The sequence below is a fragment of the Drosophila willistoni genome, assembly GCF_018902025.1.
Source record: "Drosophila willistoni isolate 14030-0811.24 chromosome XL unlocalized genomic scaffold, UCI_dwil_1.1 Seg142, whole genome shotgun sequence".
Classification (NCBI taxonomy): domain Eukaryota; kingdom Metazoa; phylum Arthropoda; class Insecta; order Diptera; family Drosophilidae; genus Drosophila; species Drosophila willistoni.
In genome coordinates this window covers 1,201,869-1,222,087 of record NW_025814053.1, presented here as the reverse complement: position 1 = coordinate 1,222,087, position 20,219 = coordinate 1,201,869, and the positions used below count along the sequence as shown (strand labels likewise).

Genomic DNA, 20,219 nt, shown 5'->3' with positions numbered 1-20,219 from the left:
ACTATTTCATTTTAAACGAATGCATTTTCACATGCTTTTTACAAGAACATCTTAGTATTTCGCTCAGCGTACGAGCACCCTAGCGCCGCCACCACCCAACGGCCAAATATTTGTGGCAAATATTTGAAATAAACTTGATCACTTTACATACTACAGGAGTCTACACACCAAATTTGGTGGCTCTAGCTTTTAGAGTCTCCGAGATCTAGGTGTTCATACGGACAGACGGAAAAAGCTAGATCGACTCGGCTGTTGATGCTGGTCAAGAATATATATACTTTATGGGGTCGGAAAAGGTTCCTTCTGACTGTAACATATATTTTGGCGACTTTAATATACCATTTCACCCTATGGGTGTATGGTATAAAAACAAGTGCCGGAATTTGATCAGGATCGGGCTATATCATTTATCTCTCATAGTAACAATCGGTCGAAAACAGTGACTTTTATCAATAACTTCCTTACTTTTGACGCGATTGTCACAAAAAATAATATTTGTCGGTTAAAAATATTATTGCTCCATACCGCCTTATTTGCGGTAGGTAAGAGAGGCGTAACCAAATTACTTACAAGGGTATGAAAACTTTGGCGCGGCTGAAGTTAGCCTCGGCCTTTTGGTTTCTTATTGTCTTCGATTTAAATTGCCACCGTTTTGTCAAAAAATCTTCAAGAGTTATTGATCTCATTCTAGTTGTTCAGTGGCAGCGTAAGAAAGTTTAAGTAGCCGTTCGATTTCTCCAATTTCCTGCCACAAGTAATGCGGCCCGATTTGAATTTAATGGATGTTCAAATCAAAAGAACAGATGTTTTCACAATAGAGATGGAATAATATCTTGAAACCGATTCCAGTGTTTCAGTTATTTCTTTTAAAATTGACAATTACGGATACGGCGCTTGAAAAAAACATCTAAACTTGAAATAGATATAGTTTTTTCAAAAGGTTTTTAAACTAATGTAAGTTACGACGGTTTAAATATTAGGTAGGCCCGCCTTTTTAAACCTTACAAAAAGAAGGAAGCATCTCCGACCATATAAAGTATATACAAATATTCTTGATCAGCACGACGAGACGAGAATGTCCGTCCGACCGTCTGTGTCGACGCGTACTCCTTACAGAGCTTTTCGCACGTGAGCTTCTATATACTGCAGGGCTTGTATATGTCGAATTCAAGCGGATCGGGGGAAAACGAAAGGAAACTTCTATATTATACCTGCTAACTAATGCAAACTAATTGTTCCCATTTCAATTTTATACTTCTGTATTTTTCACTTTATTTAATTTTTTTTTTAAACTGCAATAGAATTAAGATTCAAACAGGATCTCTTCGGGTTACAGTAACTTCCGTTCAATATCAAGTTGTGGGGCCAAATATCCTTTCTCAATTGAATCACAGTCGTGCGACAGTCTTCTGGGACTGAGCTCTCCTCTGGATCAAGCAGTGAGTTTTTTTGGAATCAAGGTTGAGACAGGTTCTCGAATCCAGTGAGGAGTTTGCAAAGCACCTAGTTAGAGTCTTATCACTTCGCGATGTTTTATGGTTATGAAGCTGCCGATCTCACCTACCCTATTTGAGCTTAAGTCAGAGCTTAAAATTCAGCCGGGAACATTGGAGATGTTTGCTTCAGATGTAATGTTGGTCGAGTCAGATCTTATAACAGAAGTTGCTGGTCTAGGCAACAACAAACAAATTAAGCTGATTGTGTCTTGCTATAATGGCAGCATTAGCATCGTACAGTATACATTGTACACTATTCAGTAGGTTGAATATTACTTGTATAGAATTTTTAGCGAATATGAAAATTACAAGTAATATTCAACACATATAGATTTCCCCTGAATCGCGTCATCTTTTGATTTGTTTTCTTCTCTTTGAACGACTTCGTTGTCCTAAGGATTCTAACTTTTCGCAATATTTGACAATACATGGCGCCAGTACGTAAATCTTCAAAAGATTTTAGATCATCCTCCAATATAGTTGATATCCAAGCGATTAACCTTCATACCGACATTACATTCCATTTGCCAGGATATACATTTTTCACCTTAATCGCGTAAAGCTTCAGTTTTTGATTAGATTTGTCCTCTTTGAACGACTTCATTGTGCCCTAAGGATTCTAACTTTTCGCGACTTTACAAATACTCGAAAGATTTACTTAAAAAATATATATTTGTTTTTTACTAATGAAAAATGTAATTTTCATATTAGCTAAAAATTCTATACATTTTTCATTAGTAAAAAACAAATATATATATTTTATAAGTAAATCTTTCGAGTATTTGTAAAGTCGCGAAAAGTTAGAATCCTTAGGGCACAATGAAGTCGTTCAAAGAGGACAAATCTAATCAAAAACTGAAGCTTTACGCGATTTAGGTGAAAAATGTATATCCTGGCAAATGGAATGTAATGTCGGTATGAAGGTTAATCGCTTGGATATCAACTATATTGGAGGATGATCTAAAATCTTTTGAAGATTTACGTACTGGCGCCATGTATTGTCAAATATTGCGAAAAGTTAGAATCCTTAGGACAACGAAGTCGTTCAAAGAGAAGAAAACAAATCAAAAGATGACGCGATTCAGGGGAAATATAATGTCCTCTCTTGAGTCTGAGGATAACGCGGTTCCATTAGTCGATAACCAGGTGTCAGATTCACTGTGTCGCTCGAAAGAAGTAAATCTTCCGTCATTGAGCTATCCTCTTGGATCTAGTAGCATGTGGTATGGGGAGGCTACATCATTAAGTCTAGACCACGGCGCGCAAAATCTGAATGCAAAATTGAAATAGAACCGATTGATTTAAATGGACAGCGGCCCACTTACGTGAACATACTCCCAGAGAACAGGTTCATTGTTTTAGTCGTTTCGTCCTTGGAATGTGCTAAGGACTTTTGCAATCTGCTGGAAGATTTGTTTGGCATTTTTTAGGATTTCTGGAACGTTGGCTGTCTAGAATTTAATGAAGTCACTGGATGATCGAATTTGAATTTTAGAAGATGAAGAACTTCGTATTATATTATACTTACTAATTGAAATCATTTCTATTCCCTTCATCTATTGTTCTCACTTACCAGGAAATTTTTAATTTTGATTTTGATTTTTTTTTTTAACTTTTTAATTTTGTTGTTTTATTTATTTCATTTTCAGCTTTGCTACTGAAATGAATCCGAATCGGATCTAGGGTCTTAAAAACGAAAATGACAGAAGAATCACAAGGCCTACTTTTATTTTCAATTGAACATAACTTATTTTTCTTATCGATTTCGATACGCTTGCAAAAAGGGTATATTGATTTTTGTCACAAGTGTACAAGGCATAGAAAGAAGCATCTACCTATATATGTTCTTGATCAGAACGACCACACGAGTTCAAAAATCCATGTCCGCCCGTCCGTCCGTCTGGATCGACGCTAACTCCTCCTTGACCATTAGAGCTACAGAGCTGAAATTTTTGCATGTAGGCTTGTATATACACAGGTTGTTTATCTCGAATTCAGCCGGATCGGACCACTGTAGCATATAGCTCCCATACCAACGGCAAAGTCACGAACAGTGTTTTTGCTCAATAACTTCGTTACTTTTGACGCGATTGCTTTCAGATTAAAGATTTGTTAGTTTTATTTATCTGTTAATGACTGTGCTAAATTTCATCAAGATCGGGCGACTATACCACAAAACTCCTATAGGAACGATCGCTGGAAAACACTGACTTTGATCAATAACTTTGTTATTTTCAATGCTAAGATTGTATAGGTATGAAGAGAGTAACAAAAAACTTGCAAGGGTATATAGTACAAACTTTGACGCGGTCGAAGAAAGCCCCGGCCCTCTGGTTTTTCATAGAGCTTCCGCAGATGCGCTGCCACGGATCGAAATATATATATATATAATTAAAAATTTTACCAATGATACTTCAATTGTCAATAAACAACATGTATATAAAACAAATAGTCCCAGATCTTCACAAAAATAGTTTCGAATTCGCCTTATTATTAGGTCACTGACATCCTTTTGTATTTTATCAACGTTTCATCAGCTACTTCGTTAAAGGAGGTCTGGCTTCATTTACAACCTTTTGATTAAATATTGGAAGCTTTGCATGATGATTTCGTTTCGTTTCGATTTCGTGATACGTTTTCAGTGACACTCACTGTAGCTGTCATATAGACAAACTACAATATGTCCAATAATTGTTTGCAAAATGAAAAAAGTCATACAAGTTTAACTTCCACACCGAAAAGTCGAAATGGGCCAAAGTTAGCTTGAGCATCTGATTTTTAGATGTTTACACTGTTTTTAGAACGGTGTGATAAGTTTTTGTTTATCGATATGTGTTTAATATCGATAGGTGTGATAAAGTTTATTCCAGCAGTTGAAAGAACATATGGACTCAGACTCAGCTGTTAAGTGGCTTATGCTTAACGCGCCTTTTTTTGTTGGACACAAACACGACTATTTAGATGCAATGGAGGACACCGAAAACTTGGTAAACGTTGTCACCGCAATGGGCTATACCGAACAGCAAGCTCGTTTCTCTTTGGCCAAAACCAAGAACAATGTAGAGCAAGCCATTCAGTTATTAGTCGAAGACAACAAAGATACCAATAAGCAGCGTCGTCAGCGTCGACGCTATAAAGTCTTGCGTCACAACCTAATGGGCAATCCAGAGGTCACCAACTATGCCATAGCCAAATTGGTTCAGGATCAGTTGAACCATAACAAGGGCGAGGAGATACGGGAATTGATCAACAGTCGTAGTGTGGAATTCATGGAAAGTTTGCTGGACTCATCATCATCATCGGCTGACGAAGCTGAACAAGGGTCGTCACAAGAGGAGTCACAGGAGGAATCCCTGTCGTCATCGCCATCATCAGCATCATCTTCGCCACCGCCCAGTAACTAGGTTCAATTTTAAGTACTCTGCTCTTCATATACCAACATTAATAAATAGACATTAAATGTGGCTTTTGGCTGAATCTGGTTTCTCGGATGAAGGGGTAACCTTGGTTTATTGTGTGCTCAGCCCGGTCAAGTTAAGCCACCACCCAGTACCCCAGTACCCAACCCAGTGCTCTGTAGCCCGTAGCCTGGTGGTGCACCTTTTTGTTTCCTTCTTTCACGCTTTTTGTTGCCATTGCGCATTACTTTTTTTTCGCTTTCTGTTTTTGTGTTTTGGGCACTGTCAAGCGTGTCAACCCTTTTGGACCGATGATTAATGATCGTTTTTTACTGTGTTTTTCGTTTTTTGTGTTTTGTTTTGTACTGATTTCAATTTAGAGCTACCTTTTTATATACCCTATTCATCGGCCATGGAGCCAGAAATATGCCATATGGACGTACACTTTGACCATGGACGAGATTTGTGCCTAATTGATTGTTAAGATTGTCAATGTGGCCCACCAAAGAGTCTAAACTAAACTGTAAGAAAGAGTATATCCAAAGTCGTTGAGTCGCTCACTCGTCTCTAATGCCTTTCTTGTTGAAAATTCTAATTAATTTTGACTTGCAACCGTTTGCAGAGTCAACCGCAGCCACGTAGCCGTATCACAGTCAGGACCAGCAGCACCCCTCTCTCACACACACACACACACACACACACACACACATACAGTGAAAGAACGTTTATCGCGTTTGATCGGCGTTGCGGCATACCGCAAAATGCGGCAGCCACAACAACAACGTCTCAACCCTTGAACGCACGCGTAGGCGTCGCAGTATCATTTATCAAGGAAAAAAGAAAAGAAAAGAGAAAGAGAGAAAGGGGAGGAGGAAAAGTTTTCACTTTAAAGTGCAACAGCAAGTCACAGGCCATAAATTAAGCATTGAAATTTGATATTCTTGCCCACCGGGTTGCACATGCATCCAGTACATGCCTCAAAAAGGATACTGCAATTGCGAAACAGAAGTCTCCTCAACTCGATTGGTTAACTCGTTTGCATATTATTAAATATGTGTGTATGTATTACCTCAATACATACATACAAACATGTATGATACGAGGTGTGTTTAAAAAGTAATCGAATGAATAAGGCTTAAAGCTGAAAAGAATTGAGCAATAACATATGCTCGACCGAATATGAGATATGAATAAATCAAATAAGTACCCACTTTTTAAATTCTTCTTGTTGACTAAAATATTCATGAATTAGTTTGGGAAAAAATAGAATTCTAGTGGTGACTCTTCTTAATGCGTTAAGACCCCTTCATTTGAAAAGCTTCGACTCATTGTTGAGTTTCAATAATATACGACTTCTTTCATAGTCCGATTTTTTGGCTATAAAAACTCATTTTTGAATCAATATAAAAGTTTTTTATAGTCTAGTTTAATCCACTTTCATAGAAGACTTATTTTTCAGTCTTCTTTCAATCGGGTATAAAAAAAATCATTTTTAAGCCAACATAAGGACTCGAAATAGACTTATCAAGGTCATTTTTGTAAAAACAATCAACTTATAAACTTGGAGTACTGTGAGTGTATTTCAAGTACTCATTTATTTGCTGTTTTGGTTGAATTTTCCAACAATTTACAACAAATTAGTAATTACTAATTTCCAACTAGGTTCTCAATATAAATTAGAGGTGCAAAATGGCATCAAAGCCGAAAAATTAAAACGTAGAGATTTCAATTCTTCTGCAGTATTGTTTCTGAGCAAGCAATAAATAAAAGATGGTACCCGTATCTCAAGAACTAGTAATCAACAGTCGAAAAACTGAAAATTTGTATCTAAATAATAAGTAATCATTGAACATGACTCAGAGTAAGCGAAGATTCGAATGTATTTATACAGATCTTTATTATGGAACAACCCCCAAATATCTCAAAAATAAAGGAAACTGTCACAAAAAGAGTAATCTAAATACGGTTAATTTTTTATGAATTAAGTATTTCTTGAAATAAATTGTTCGAAAAGGAATGCCTTACATGTGACTTAAGACGGATGGGGCGGTTTTAGTGATTTTTGAATTCGAAGACATTTTTGGTAAATTTAGTCCTACGTATAATATTTGTTTAGACGAGGTTCTTTGAAAAGGTACTAGTTCTTGTGAGATGGTTTCATTCTAGTGGTCGAATCTGAAACTTCAGATACTTTTCAGCCTCTTCCTGACCCCAAATGGTTGCGATTTGTTGAATTGATGGATTCACTGTCACTTCCTAGTTGAGGGTAAATGACCTTTGCGGCGACATGCTTAGTGACTTACTGATGGACCCGCCCTCTCAAGTAGAAATGTAAATGAATTTGTGGCTATATGTGTTGACAAGAAGCGAGGCAATGATAATAATTGACAATAACAACAGCGTGCGAAAATATGCCGAAAATGTGCAAGAGTCAGGTGAAGTGGATCGAAGAGGAAGGAGAAGAAGTTTAATTGGTTGGCAATTTCTTATGCAAATTATAATAAATGTGTATGTTAAGAAGGGCCAGCGAACCCGTAACTGGGGGGAACCTCTCAGAGCAATCCATTGAGGAGGACCATCTAATCGATTTCTCGGGTTTCGCTAGCATTCCCAGGAATTTGTGTAAAACGATACGTTTCTTTTTAATCTCATTTTTTGGCCCCTGCCCTTTTTTTTTGCAGTTTAAAACGGAAATCGGCAAAAATTTTAGATTGCCATTTTGAAATATGTGAGAAACGTGCGTTATTTTTATCGTTAGCCAATTGTTCGATGAACAAATGGTAAAATCACTTAACACACCGTTAACACCCACATTAGTTAGACTTGGACGCACACACACACACACACACGCAGGAGTCACAAACATAGATACATATGTCCATGGAATGCCTGGGAAATGTGCAGTTAGTTTCATTTCAATTACATTTTGCGAAATCCAACCCTCTGAAAGCAAAGTCTCTGCTCTCCTTCTCACTCTCTCTCTCTCTCTTTCTGCCAGTCTCTTATCCTCATAATCGAATTAAGTGCATTGCCCGAAACTGAGACCTGAGAGCGAAATGGTTGTGGAGAAAAAGTCATTAAAACGCACGCAAATTTGCCGCTCATACATACGTGCCACAAAAACTATGGCAATTCTGAGCAAGGACAACGGACCAGGACAAGGGCACGTGGCTCACTCGGCTTGGTCACCCGAGATAAGCAACTGCTGGCGCGTGTCCTTGCCATGTGGAATGTTCTCTCTCTTATGGAGCTAGCTAGATACCATCTCACCTATAAAGTATTTATGACTTTCAATCGGATTGTCAAAAAAAGAAGAATGAAAAAAAAACCATTTGATCTTCATCGTTATTATTATTATTAATATTATTAAGTTTGAAATCCACAGAGAGACAGAGAGAGAGAGAGAGAGAGAGTGACAACCAGAATGTGACATTTGATGAAAAGGCGCCGAACTGTGAATTGGAAAATTGAAGCTTAGCTCTTGGATAAGAATCGATGTTTATTAATAGAAGGTTCAGTATGCGCTCTCAAGGGATTTCGAGTAACACTTCGCATTGACTTTTCATTCATTATATTTCGTGGTTCTTTCTCTCTGTAAGCGAAGTGGCAAACAGCACTTTCTCTAACATTTCTCGAAAATGTGATTTAGGTCTCCAGCAAAGAAACAATCCCAAGAAATTACCATTTTTCGAAAGTTCTTAAAGGTTTTTTTTTAGAGTTCTTTGGTTAAATAAAACAATTAGAAAAATCCGTGTAGTGGGATTTGGGAAAAAGTTTTCTAAGCCAAATCGGTCGGTGAATAAAAAGTATATATATATATGTATATATATATATTTAGTAAGCAAGGCTTGTAAAAACAACATATTTCTAAAACATTGGATAATTATGAAACTTAGAAACGGCCTTTTAAAGCCGTAACTTATGCTTGAAATTGGTAAAAACCTAGGACAACAAAATATATTCGAAGTCAACCTCAAATCTTGCATGCAACCCTTCGGCACACACACACACACACATACGCAGAGTGTTTACGGTGTTACAAACACATGCATACTTGCTTGTATAAATGAATATTCATACAAATTAACTTTGGTTAGGAAAATCAAGCTTAGCAAATCACAAATTTATGTGGCAATCCATCAATGCCATTTGAAATAATGATGGATAAAATGAACGAAGGAAGAGGAGGAAAAATTAAAAAGGGAACAAATGTCATGCCGTGCCTGCGCGCTGCCCCAAAACTCATGCCCTGGCCACGGTCATGGCCACTAATCGCTTCCCACGATCGACGGGATGGGTAGTAAACCGAATAAACGAACGAGCGAGCGAGAGAGCAAATTTCAATATGTAAACTTGCGCCTTCATTAATCCGTAAATTAGAAGCATTGAATGATATCAAAGCCAGTAGTGCGAGTGCGAGAGCCCTCCCTCCATTCACTGGTGGTGCTGGTGCTGACAAACAAGCTGAAGTGCTCTGCACCCTGGCAAAGTGAAACCCAAAAATCGCTGCCGAGCTCACCCCACACCACGGTAAAGGAAACCAAACCAAACCACCACCATCGAATCGAATCCATACAGTGGGTTAATGTATGATCTACAAATGTGTCGAAGTAATTAATGTTATACATTGAAATTGAGATCGAATTATAGATTGGTAACTTATAGCCAGCATTGAGCAACTGTATTCTAGGTCACTTTTAAGGTCATTAAGGGGACTTACAAAAAGACCAACCAAGGCCGCAATAGATTGTTCTGCATGAATGTATTCTATGTGGCGACCAAATGAATACATTCGAATATCTTTGGAAAAATACAATTTGAAAAACTCAACTAAAGAATCCCATATGAGTAGGACTATACCAAAGTGTGATAGTTTTAAAAGGAAAACGCTAAACGAGAAGTACTAAGTTGATGCCGCTACGTTTGGAATAACTCATAGCTTATGAAAATTACATATTCATACTTATTCGTATTCGCCATTCTTCTTGAACTCGGTGTACGTGTGAATTCGAAGCAAATTTTTGTTTACGATTAATATCTCATTTTCTATTATGAATGTTCATACGCTATATGGGTATATTAATATACTATTTTCTAACACTTTGAATGGTATTCAAATCATTCAATGATTTAAGTAACCCCACTTGAATGCTAAAATTTTGGACCAATATCAAAACAAATATAAGAAGTTAAAAAACACTTTGCCAGAAAAGTTTCATAAATTTCAAAATCCTTTTGTGGAATGATGAAGTCTATAAAATAATTTACAATTTAAATAATTTAAGATTTATTCGATCTAAATTAAGTACAAAGTCGCTTTTTTGATCGATAACTTTTCCTATTTTGGACGTAATATTATTATAAAATGCCTCTTTGGAATTCTACCAGGATTTCGATCAAAAAAGTGTAGCAAGTGATTTTTGTGAACATCGACAGGATGTTGGACATTCCAGGAGTTCAGTCTTTCTACAGATTTTTCATCACAACGATCAGAAGGACTAAGTTATTAGAGATATATTAAAAAAAAAATACCAAAATCACCCACTGTGCGACGCTTTTTACCCATTATAATCATCATCATCATCATCGTCGTCGTCGTCATCCATTGGCAGTGACATGTCAGCGACAAAAGACAACAGCAAAATGTTGGACAATCGTCAAAATTAAATGAAAATTTATATATTGAAACTGCATTAGCCTGACATCTCTCGACTCTCTGACTCCATTGCTCCATCTCGTTTTCACTCTTTCTCTCTCTCTCGCTCTAGTTACATTTGCATGTGGGTATCATCATACCATTTTCATGCTGTCAGAATCAGAGAAATGCCGCATCCTGGGTAAGGTCATTTGAATGAGGCATCCTACGAGGGGCAGGGGTAAAAAAAGTGAAACAAAACAAAGCAACAAAAAAAAAAAAAAACAACCCCACACCTCGTTTGCCCCGCACAACCCCTAGGAACACCCGTCAAACAAATTGCACGCACTGAAGCATGAAAAATGCGTCGACCACAGAAGCTGGAAACAGAAACTGAAACACAGCGAGGAACAGTGAGAACAGGAGCAACAGGAGCAGGAGGAGAGGTTAACTCAATTCGAGTGTAAAAACGTAGTCCTGGACCGTTTGACATTTTTCTCCGTTATGCATAATTTAATTACATAATGCGTTAGCGGAAAATGAGAGAGACACACAAAATGTTCAAGTAGAAGCGGGGGAGAGAAAGTAAATAAGAAACGAGTAGAATAACAAAAATTAAATGAAATTACCTTAAAAACTTAATAGAGAAAAACAAACGCATTCGGGAACTATAAATGAGTATATATGAGTCCGATTCATCTAAAGATGATCACAGAATCATTCACATTATAGAATCAGAGTTGCTATTTATACCCTTGGGAAAAGGGTATACATCACCTGTTACTCGCTTTACGCGGATTCGGATAATATTCACTTTTTTCCAAACTGGTAATACCTTTTAGAATTAATATTAATATTAACACTATTAATACTATATGACATCTTGCTCTGCCCTTTTGGACCGCCTAGTAACACACGTTTATACGTATATTTTAGATGTTGCTGATCCGATTTTAATTAGTATGCTGAATTTAATGTTGATAATCAAAATTGCGAGAGGTAATCGGTTTTTCTAAATTATGGGGGCCGAAGTGGGCGTGGCAAAAATTAAATAATAAAATAAATAAACCCGATCACTGTACATACTACACGAGTCTACATACCAAATTTGGTGCCTCTAGCTCTTATATGTAGTCTCTCAGATCTTGGTGTTCTTACGGACAGACGGACATGCACAGATTGGTCGGAAAATACATTTAATATACCATTTAACTCTAAACAATTAGGCTGAAGCATAAGTAACTTGTACTAGGAAACTAGGAAACCGCTTTATAAGAGGAATTTTAATTCGTGAACTTAAATTTTATAAACTAAATATAAGAAGCACAATAATGTCTTATTACCTGTATGAAGGTATGTTTTGAGTTAAGGTATGTTTGTTACGTCTTTTTTACAATCTGTTTCTCTTTACACGGGTTTTTTTATATAAAATTAGTTGATCGATTTACATGATTTGCAAACCGAGGTACAGGTATATTAATATTGCATAGCTTTGTCCGTCCGATATCGTAGATGGAACGGCGTTGCAGGCGTTGTGTATCTCGGCCGGCTCGGACCACTATATCGAATAGTTCCCAAAGGGATGGAATTTATACTCCTGGTAGTTGCCCGGCTCTTACTCCCTTTGTTCGTAAAAAAACATTGTTGCTGAGGAGGAGAACACATTTGCTTGCTGGCATGAAAGCTAAACAACTTTCCTTATAATAGATTTTGATTGCCTTGTTGGGCTTAATTACAAAGTCGATCTATGGTGTGAAGTTCCGATAGAGAAATTTTTTTACCCCAAAGTCTCAAGGAATTAAGATTGTGCGTCAAATGGAAGAAGGATCTCAAGGTTTAAGAAAAGATCTTCAAAACTGAAACGACTGAAAAGTCATTAAGCAGTTACGAATACAACTTTGGTTCGAGTTTGGTCGATTTAATGGAAAAGTCACATCTTAATTCTATTAAATCCCTAGGCTAAGGTGTCTTTTAAGTGTTGATCGGACAAAGCGGCATTTGGAGAATAGATTCCTACACGACGTGGATGATATGAATCCCCTGATAAGTGCCCAATCAACAAATCAGAAGACACTGAATGCGAAAAATAAAAGAAAGATATCACAGAAGTTCCTTGGAGTCACGAAATCTGAGAATAACTGAGAAGCTTTATTTCGTTGGTATCCATCGTTGTATAATTTCGTACTCAAAATAATTTTAACCAGAGGGACGGGGCCAAGTTCGACCGCGTCAATGTTTGTATACCGTTGCAAGTTTTTTGTTACTCTTTCCCTACCCATAGCCGTCAAAGGAAATACAGAAGTTATTGATCAAAGTCACCGTTTACCAGCGATCTTTCCTAGGGGAGCTATAAGGTATATATATCGCTCGATCTTGATCAAATTTGGCACAGTCATTAACAGATAAATAAAACTGACAAATTTTTTTTTTAAACCAATCGCGTCAAATGTAACGAAATTATCCATAAAAGTCACTGTTAACACTTGTAATTCTAAACTAACCCGAACGATCACAGTGCCCAAAATAATAATAATTTATCAACCCCCAAATACGTGGGTGTGAGTCGTACTGGAATAAGATCTCCTAAGAACAATTGTTACCTCCTAGAGCCTAAGATAGTCCTATATATACTCTGTACTTTTGTAAATAAAAGTTCATATTTTGAATTCAACGAATGAAGATTGGGTTAGTCTCCCTCTCTCTGGAATCCCTATTCACTCACCAATATTAAATTTCACGACAATAGCTCAGAAAATAACGAAGTTATTGAGATAAAAAACTGTTCGTGACTTTGCCATTTTTATGAGGCTTTATGATATAGTGGTCCGATCCGGCTGATTCCGAAATATAAAATCTGTGCAGTATATACAAAGGTCAAGGAGGAGTTTGCGTTGGTCCAGACGGACGGACGAACGGATATAACTATATGAAATCGTCTAAATGTTACAGACTTGGATGATCTTATAACACATGGGAAATACGCTTCCCTGGAAGAATCTTTTTGAATGAATAAATCTTCGCCACTACGACTTTGGGTTCTGGACTAATTTCTGTACACTCTTCCCTATGGAAGCCCAGTTTTGGTGAGGAATTAATTAGTTTTTGATTCACTACACTAATACTACCTTTGTCTACTAACCTAAAATCTTGGCAGATTTCAAGTTTCTAACAATGAATCCTCATGTCTACGAAGAACCAAAGCCAAGCATATCCCAAAGAATCAGAAATGAAGAAAGAAATTTCAGAAATTCAATTCAAGAATTGTATAACTTATAGTGTTGCGATACTATTATAGATTGAGATAAAACTAGATGAGACAGATTTAGATTTATATAAAGAAATACGCTGTCCTTTTTCTGCAGTCATGCTTTTGAACTGCAGCAGCTTCAGGCTAATCAAGTACCACATGGGACATTGAGAAAGCGATCTCCAATCTCGAGACATTTTGTTTTGAAGGCCCTTCTCGACCTTGATTTTGTCACTGAAAACGCAAGTTACACAGGTCGACATTTTTAAGGTGTCCTTAGCAATCGGTGGATGCTGATCACGACCCTATACTTCCGAAGCAAATGGGTTGAAATTATTCAAAGTGACCGAATTTGCAATTTTTGATTGCATAATAAAAACGTAATATGTATTATAGAAACAATATATTAGGTATACTTTAAAAGCAATTTACAAAATATCAAACTATGGTTATAAAGTGAGTAAAATTTGATCCCGAAAAGTATGCTAGAGGGAGTCGAAGAATTTTTCGTTTATTAATTTTTAAGAGTGATTGGAATCTCTTGCATCTAACACATTGTTTATTAGTAATGTTTGCAAACAAGGGATATTTTTCTTGAACAGGATATTCTAAAATCTGTTAAAAATGTAAAAAAAAAATATCTTTCACTTTCTATAGTATACTTTCGGGTGTCTGTTTACCAACCACACATCCCCTGATTTTACAAAATCTGTATGTGATTGGCAAAAATCGGATACGCAATTAGTTAAAGGGCACCTCTCAAATGAATGTCACCAAAAATCATGTCGGCCTGTATTTTGTAATTTTAAATGTTTCTGAAGTGTTTTTGTTTGATATGTCGCAATGATCGACTTACCTTGAAACCAGTTGATGTGGTTATCGTTGAGCTTGCCGGAGCAGCCGCTGGATTCAGTTCGATATTTATGTTGTTTGGCTCCATAATGAGGCCCAAGCTCTGCAGATTATACACCTGAGGCATTTGCATAGTGGGTGTGGGTACCTTCAGTACCGCCACAGTACAATCAATGCTGGAGGCACTCATTGTAGCCGTGGCGGGTAGGGTTTCCGGCATTTTTTCGGAACACTTATATTCTTACTGTTGACTCGCAGCAGCCAGTTTCTTAAATTCGAGTCGATGTGGGCGGCTGCTGTCTAGAGGCTGCTGAAAGAAAATATCATCACAATTAGTATGCTTAAATCGGATCGACAACGAATTTCAAGTGTGTAGGCACAACGACAAGATGTATATGTAGTACATGAAATAAGTTAGAATAAAGTTTAGGTTGTTTGGTTTTCTTTTTTAAATGCGAATGCGTTTAATGCAATATTTATTAATTCTCTTTTTAGTCTCCAGTTTTGGTACAAGTTGTCTATAAACTTATTCTTCTACAGTTCTGTTTATGTTTAATAATAATAGCACGGACACATACATATATCAAGGCAAAAAACAAAAAAAAAAAAGGAACACATTATGTGTGTATATGTTGTAATATCCAAATGTAGCGAGGAGGAGCAGCAGCTGGTTTGACCACACACAAGTTCCGCAATTAGTCCTTTGGTCTACGTTTAATTATCTCCTCGGCCAGGTCATCCAATTTGACGCTGGCCTCTTGCCGCGTCACTACCTCGCGCAGCTTAACCACGCCTTGCGACAATTCTGCATCTCCCAGTATGATGGCCAAGGGAATTTGATTCTCCTCACAATGCTGCAGCTGGGCCAAGAGTTTTGGATTAAGTTTATACGAGTGTTCAGCCTGTTGAAGCAGAGTGAGGCAGACACATAAGATCAGTTCTGTGTATGTATATCACTTAATAGCAAACTTACTTTAACGCCTGCCTGCCACAGCTGATTGAGGACACGCAAGCGCTGCTCGTGCAAGCCTTTGTGGGCCGATGCCACGTAGACCTCGACATCATTGGTACGCAATTTCACCTTGCTTGCCGCGAATTTGGCCTCTAGCACCGAGAATATACGCTCTACGCCAATCGACACGCCCACACAGGGTACAGCCTTGCCACGTGGATCAAACATTCCGACCAAGTTATCGTAGCGCCCGCCACCGGCTACGGAGCCAACAATCCCTCCGCCACCCTGTTGATCCTGCTGGTCGCCGCCATTTTGAGCGGATGTCTTAATCGGAGTTGCTGGTAGGCTTAATGGCGGCTCTGTCTTTAGCACACATTCATAGATCACTCCGGTGTAATAGTCCAAACCTCTGGCCAAACTCAAATCGAAACTGATTGCCTTCTCCAGGCCCAAGAGAGAACAATATTTGAGAAGTAATTGCATGCCTTCGAGACCTTTGACGGCATTGGGCACAGCCTTCAGTTTGGGATCGGCCAAAAGTTTCTCAACCAGCTCTGTGCCCCCACTCAGCCGCACATATTCGCCAATTTTATCTGCTGTAGCTCCATCTAGGCCCTTTTCATCAACCATCTCCTTACGCACGTCCTCCCATGGTGACTGAAAAGGTATAATGGAAAACCCATAACTATTGCTATTTTATGTGTTTTTCTATTGAGTTTTTACCTTATCCAACTTATCGACGGCCGAGCATATAGCACGGAAGTTATCCGCTGGCACGCCGCAAGCCTCAAACATGCCATCCAACAGCTGACGATGATTTAGTTTAATCACATATTCGCCCAAATCGAGTGTGTCTAGAATTTCGGCTACGATTTTCACACATTCCGCATCGGCAATCATCGGGTCATAAGTGCCGGCAATGTCAAAATCACATTGGTAGAACTCACGATAACGTCCACGTGTCATGGCAGGATTATCGCGTCTATACACTTTGGCTATGTGATAACGTTTTATGCTTGATATCTTATTCATGGCTAAATAGCGGGCCAATGGTACAGTTAGATCATAGCGCATTGATAATATTTCGCCGCCCTGATCTTTAAGATCGTATATAAGCTTCGAGTCTTCACCGTATTTTCCGGTCAGCACTTCCTACGAAAAGGTGAAAGAAAAGGAAAATGATATTTATTATTAAATCACACTTTAAATAAACTATTCCTATAAATGGGTGTTGCATTTTTTAAACTCTATTAACAGATGTAACAATTTTGAGCTTATGTCCCGATTCTTTGAAATCGGACTTTTATATACCCATAGCTGAATGAGGCTAAATCTGAAGCTTTGATTTTGATGTCGACACGACCTTCAGGCAACTACATCTGCATGGAAAAGATCAGCGGCTTTAAACGTTTTCTTTTCTTTCTGTTGGTATTAGGTCAAATGGTCTGCCTATGCCTCGAGTGACTGATATTGGAATTATACATGAAGTTGGGGGTTAAATATGACAAAATTGAAAGCTATAATAAGATCAGTCTATGTATTAAACGCTTTAGAATGTATTTTCCAGCATTGTATTGCCTATCTCCTTCTTTTTCCAAAATTTAAACTCTCATCTAAAATTTGACACACACTTATCTACTTAATATCATTTAGATCCCATAATCACTAAATATAGAGTCTGCACAATTCGCTACTTCCCAACACTGAACTTTCCTCTCAGTGGAGGGGCACTTTAGTCTCTACTTCCCAGCACTGAACTTTCATCTCTACAAATGGGGGATCGCTTACCTTGAGTTCAAAGACGGGCGTATCGATAGCTTCGCCACCGTGACGCTTAAACACCTGTACAATCTTGTCGAGGACACCTTGCCGCAGGGTCATCTGCTGTGGCGCATAATCACGTGTGCCTTTTGGTGTTTTCAGCGTGAATTTTTGATTAACCGGTGCATCGCCACCCAATTTGGCTTTCAGAGCCAATAGACGAGAGACTTCCTCATCTATCTGTAAAATGGCGTGGAATAGAGAGATAGAGAGAAAAGAAGAAAGTGGGGAAATATGGCATTATTAAAACATTTTTGTTCGCAATTGGTAAATGTCACTTAGATGCTAACCTTATGGATTTCTTGTTGTTGTTGTTGTTCATGTGCTTGGCTTGTTCTTGTTGTTGTTGTTGCTGCTGAAATCCCGGTTTTACCAACTTCGCCGCCAGAGGGCTGGAACATTGCACACCACTGAAACGTAGCACTACAGCGCCACTGGCGGCCAAATACTGAACGCAACATTGAAATTTTTTAAATAATTGAGATATTTTTCTCTCTGTTTTCTTTTTTGGTTTTTGTTTCTTTTTTTTCCTTGCAACAACTTTCTTTTGGCTTTTTGTGTTTTTTTTGAAATTCTTTTTAACTTTTTTCAACCTAATAAACAACAACAACAATTATGAAACTAATTAATGTTGCAATTTCTTTTTTTTTTTTTGTGTTTTTGTTAGTTAATTTAATGGCGAAACGAAACATGTATGTCTGTATGTGTGTGTGTGTGTGTGTGAAATTATAAACCCAATATGTAATTATTTTGCGTTCCCATTGACCGCCAGCAGGCTAAAACGTCCGTTGACTTGCCAAGTTTCATTTTTATTTCCTTTTTTATTTGCATTTCAAACTTGTTTTATTTTTTGGATTTATTAAACACTTTTTAGCACTTTTTTATTCACTTGCAATATCGAAAACTGAATCATCAGCGCAAAAGCAAATCAAAGAAATTAATTTGTAACGCGTTTAACTTAAAAATTTGCTGCAAAATTTTGTTTAGCAATTTTCAAATGTGATCCCTAGTTCCATGCAAATGTGTAATTGATTTTAAATTTTAATTATTAAAATTAGAATTATAGATTATTTATTATAATATTTCAATTGTATCAATCTTTTATGTTGCCCAAGTGTAGTGTATTGGTTCATTTTACATAACCTTCCTTTTGTTTATAGTGCAATTTATAATCAGATCCAATTAATAATATGAAATTCTAGACACATGGCATCTCAGTGGAGCTCTACAACTTTCTCCTTTTCGGGTGTAGGGTATTTAAAGGTCGGCTATTCTTTGCGTGGCTAGGGAATCCCTGAAATGCCGCTGATTGCCTCATGCATTCCTTTTTATTGACATCAGATTAAAACAAGTTGGCAGGCTGGTGGCGGTATAGCAACAGCTGATCTTGGCATTTGAGGGAAAGGCAGTTAAAATTGAAATTGAACCAGAGCAACAGCAACAACTTGTGAACACGTTTTTTTTTTTAGTTGCCTTTTGTCGACTTCTTTTCTTATGTGTATGTATGTAGGATGATTATAATCATCTGTTTGTTGGCACAATGCAATTGTGGTCTAGCCGGTTTCTGTTAACCACCATGTGCTGCCAGGGCCAGGTTCGAGCCGTCAGTCGGTCATGCACACAATACAACAATGATGACCAAAAAATAAAAAAAGGGGGCAAATACAATTGGAAACAGCAACAACAATAGTTATCCTCTCACTCTCTCGCTCACCCGCGCTATCGCTCTCTGTTACTGCGTGATTTACTGACAATTGAAACAATTTGAGAGTGGAACGCACCAGCAACAACCAAGAAAAGCAACAACAACAAACAAATGTGAAAGTATATGTGCGCACTTTGTATGTATGTATACTTGCAATCTAATTACGGCAAACAACAAAAAGTTGCCAATAACTCTTAGTAATGATTATGGCCATGTGGCAAGTATGATGAAATATAGAAACTAAATTGCCACTATGCAACAGGGCTACAAGGTACACACACTCACACACACACACATACACATTCATGGGTGAAAAGCGTTGGAGGGGATTGGCAAAAAGCTCTTTTACACAAATTACAGTTATGGTGGCCATGCAAAATGTCACTTGAAACAGATATAAATCGGAACAAGAAACTGACCTTCTCCTTTGGCTCCTTGGCTGCCTTTAATTGACGCACTAAATCGCCCTGCACTTTAATTTGATCCAAAATCTCTTCACGCGTACCACTCATCACTGATTTGAAGTCACCTGGCAGGCAGAGCACTCAACAAGAAGACACGAGAAAAACTATAGTACGAAGAGTAAGTTCTACTTTATTTCAACTCGACGAATTAAATTACTCAACTAGAGGTGGGAAAACCATCGATGGCACCATCGATATTATCGATGGAACCGATGGAGTGCGATAAATCGATGGGAATTTTGCGATGTCGATATATCGAATTGCAAGGAACATGTTGCTCGCAGTGATGTCATTTTTTGTTAGGCCAAAACAGCTGAATCGACTCAAGAAAACAGCTAAAAAACGCTGAATCTCCGGGGAAAAAAGTCGAAAAGAAGAAGATTTTTAAATATTGAATTTTTTACCAGATTTTCAATATCTTCCTTATGGCTCGTATAATAAATCAAAACACCATTTGTTTTCTCGGTCCAGCCCATACCTAAAATTTTAGATAAGTTAATTTCTAATTTAAAAATACATATATAAATATAAACCTTATGCTTAATATAGCGTTTAACGTATCAACGCTAATCCTATTTCGGATTTTGGATTTAACAAAACTCACTTGGCTAAGAACCCTCTCCACTTTGGCATTCGAGCAACTAAA

General features: G+C 37.6%; 3 protein-coding genes and 1 long non-coding RNA gene across 7 annotated transcripts in view; 1 reads left to right on the top strand and 3 right to left on the bottom strand.

Annotated features, from left to right (window-relative positions):
• LOC6653003 (paxillin-B) overlaps nucleotides 1–14,938 on the bottom strand; it is a 57,560-nt gene extending 42,622 nt beyond the window's left edge. Inside the window, 1 exon segment of the mRNA XM_023181390.2 lies at nucleotides 14,633–14,938. Coding sequence (XP_023037158.1) covers nucleotides 14,633–14,848 — 216 coding nt within the window. The 5' untranslated portion in view covers nucleotides 14,849–14,938.
• Nucleotides 2,595–3,153, bottom strand: LOC124460537. Of its 3 annotated transcripts, none has more exons than XR_006954449.1 (3): nucleotides 3,025–3,153; nucleotides 2,822–2,966; nucleotides 2,595–2,765 (listed from the first exon to the last, which is right to left on the bottom strand). It is a non-coding gene; the product is annotated as an uncharacterized LOC124460537 (long non-coding RNA). The 3 variants fall into 3 exon arrangements; XR_006954451.1 differs by having other exon boundaries at nucleotides 2,822–2,947; nucleotides 3,070–3,098; XR_006954450.1 differs by having other exon boundaries at nucleotides 3,070–3,094.
• Nucleotides 4,361–4,960, top strand: LOC124460536. The gene has a single exon (XM_047011559.1). It carries the CDS (start codon nucleotides 4,382–4,384, stop codon nucleotides 4,898–4,900), a length of 519 nt encoding a protein of 172 aa, XP_046867515.1. The 5' UTR covers nucleotides 4,361–4,381; the 3' UTR covers nucleotides 4,901–4,960.
• Nucleotides 14,939–15,067: 129 nt separating the features above from the next.
• Nucleotides 15,068–19,744, bottom strand: LOC6652999 (histidine--tRNA ligase). Of its 2 annotated transcripts, none has more exons than XM_002075230.3 (5): nucleotides 19,529–19,744; nucleotides 17,372–17,584; nucleotides 16,307–16,735; nucleotides 15,602–16,240; nucleotides 15,068–15,530 (listed from the first exon to the last, which is right to left on the bottom strand). In XM_002075230.3, the coding sequence occupies exons 1-5, from the start codon at nucleotides 19,619–19,621 to the stop codon at nucleotides 15,324–15,326; spliced, it is 1,581 nt and encodes a 526-aa protein (XP_002075266.1). In that variant the 5' UTR covers nucleotides 19,622–19,744; the 3' UTR covers nucleotides 15,068–15,323. The 2 variants fall into 2 exon arrangements, with proteins under 2 accessions (XP_002075266.1, XP_015031932.1); XM_015176446.2 differs by lacking the exon at nucleotides 19,529–19,744 and adding an exon at nucleotides 17,695–17,880.
• Between the last annotated feature and the right edge of the window lie 475 nt (nucleotides 19,745–20,219).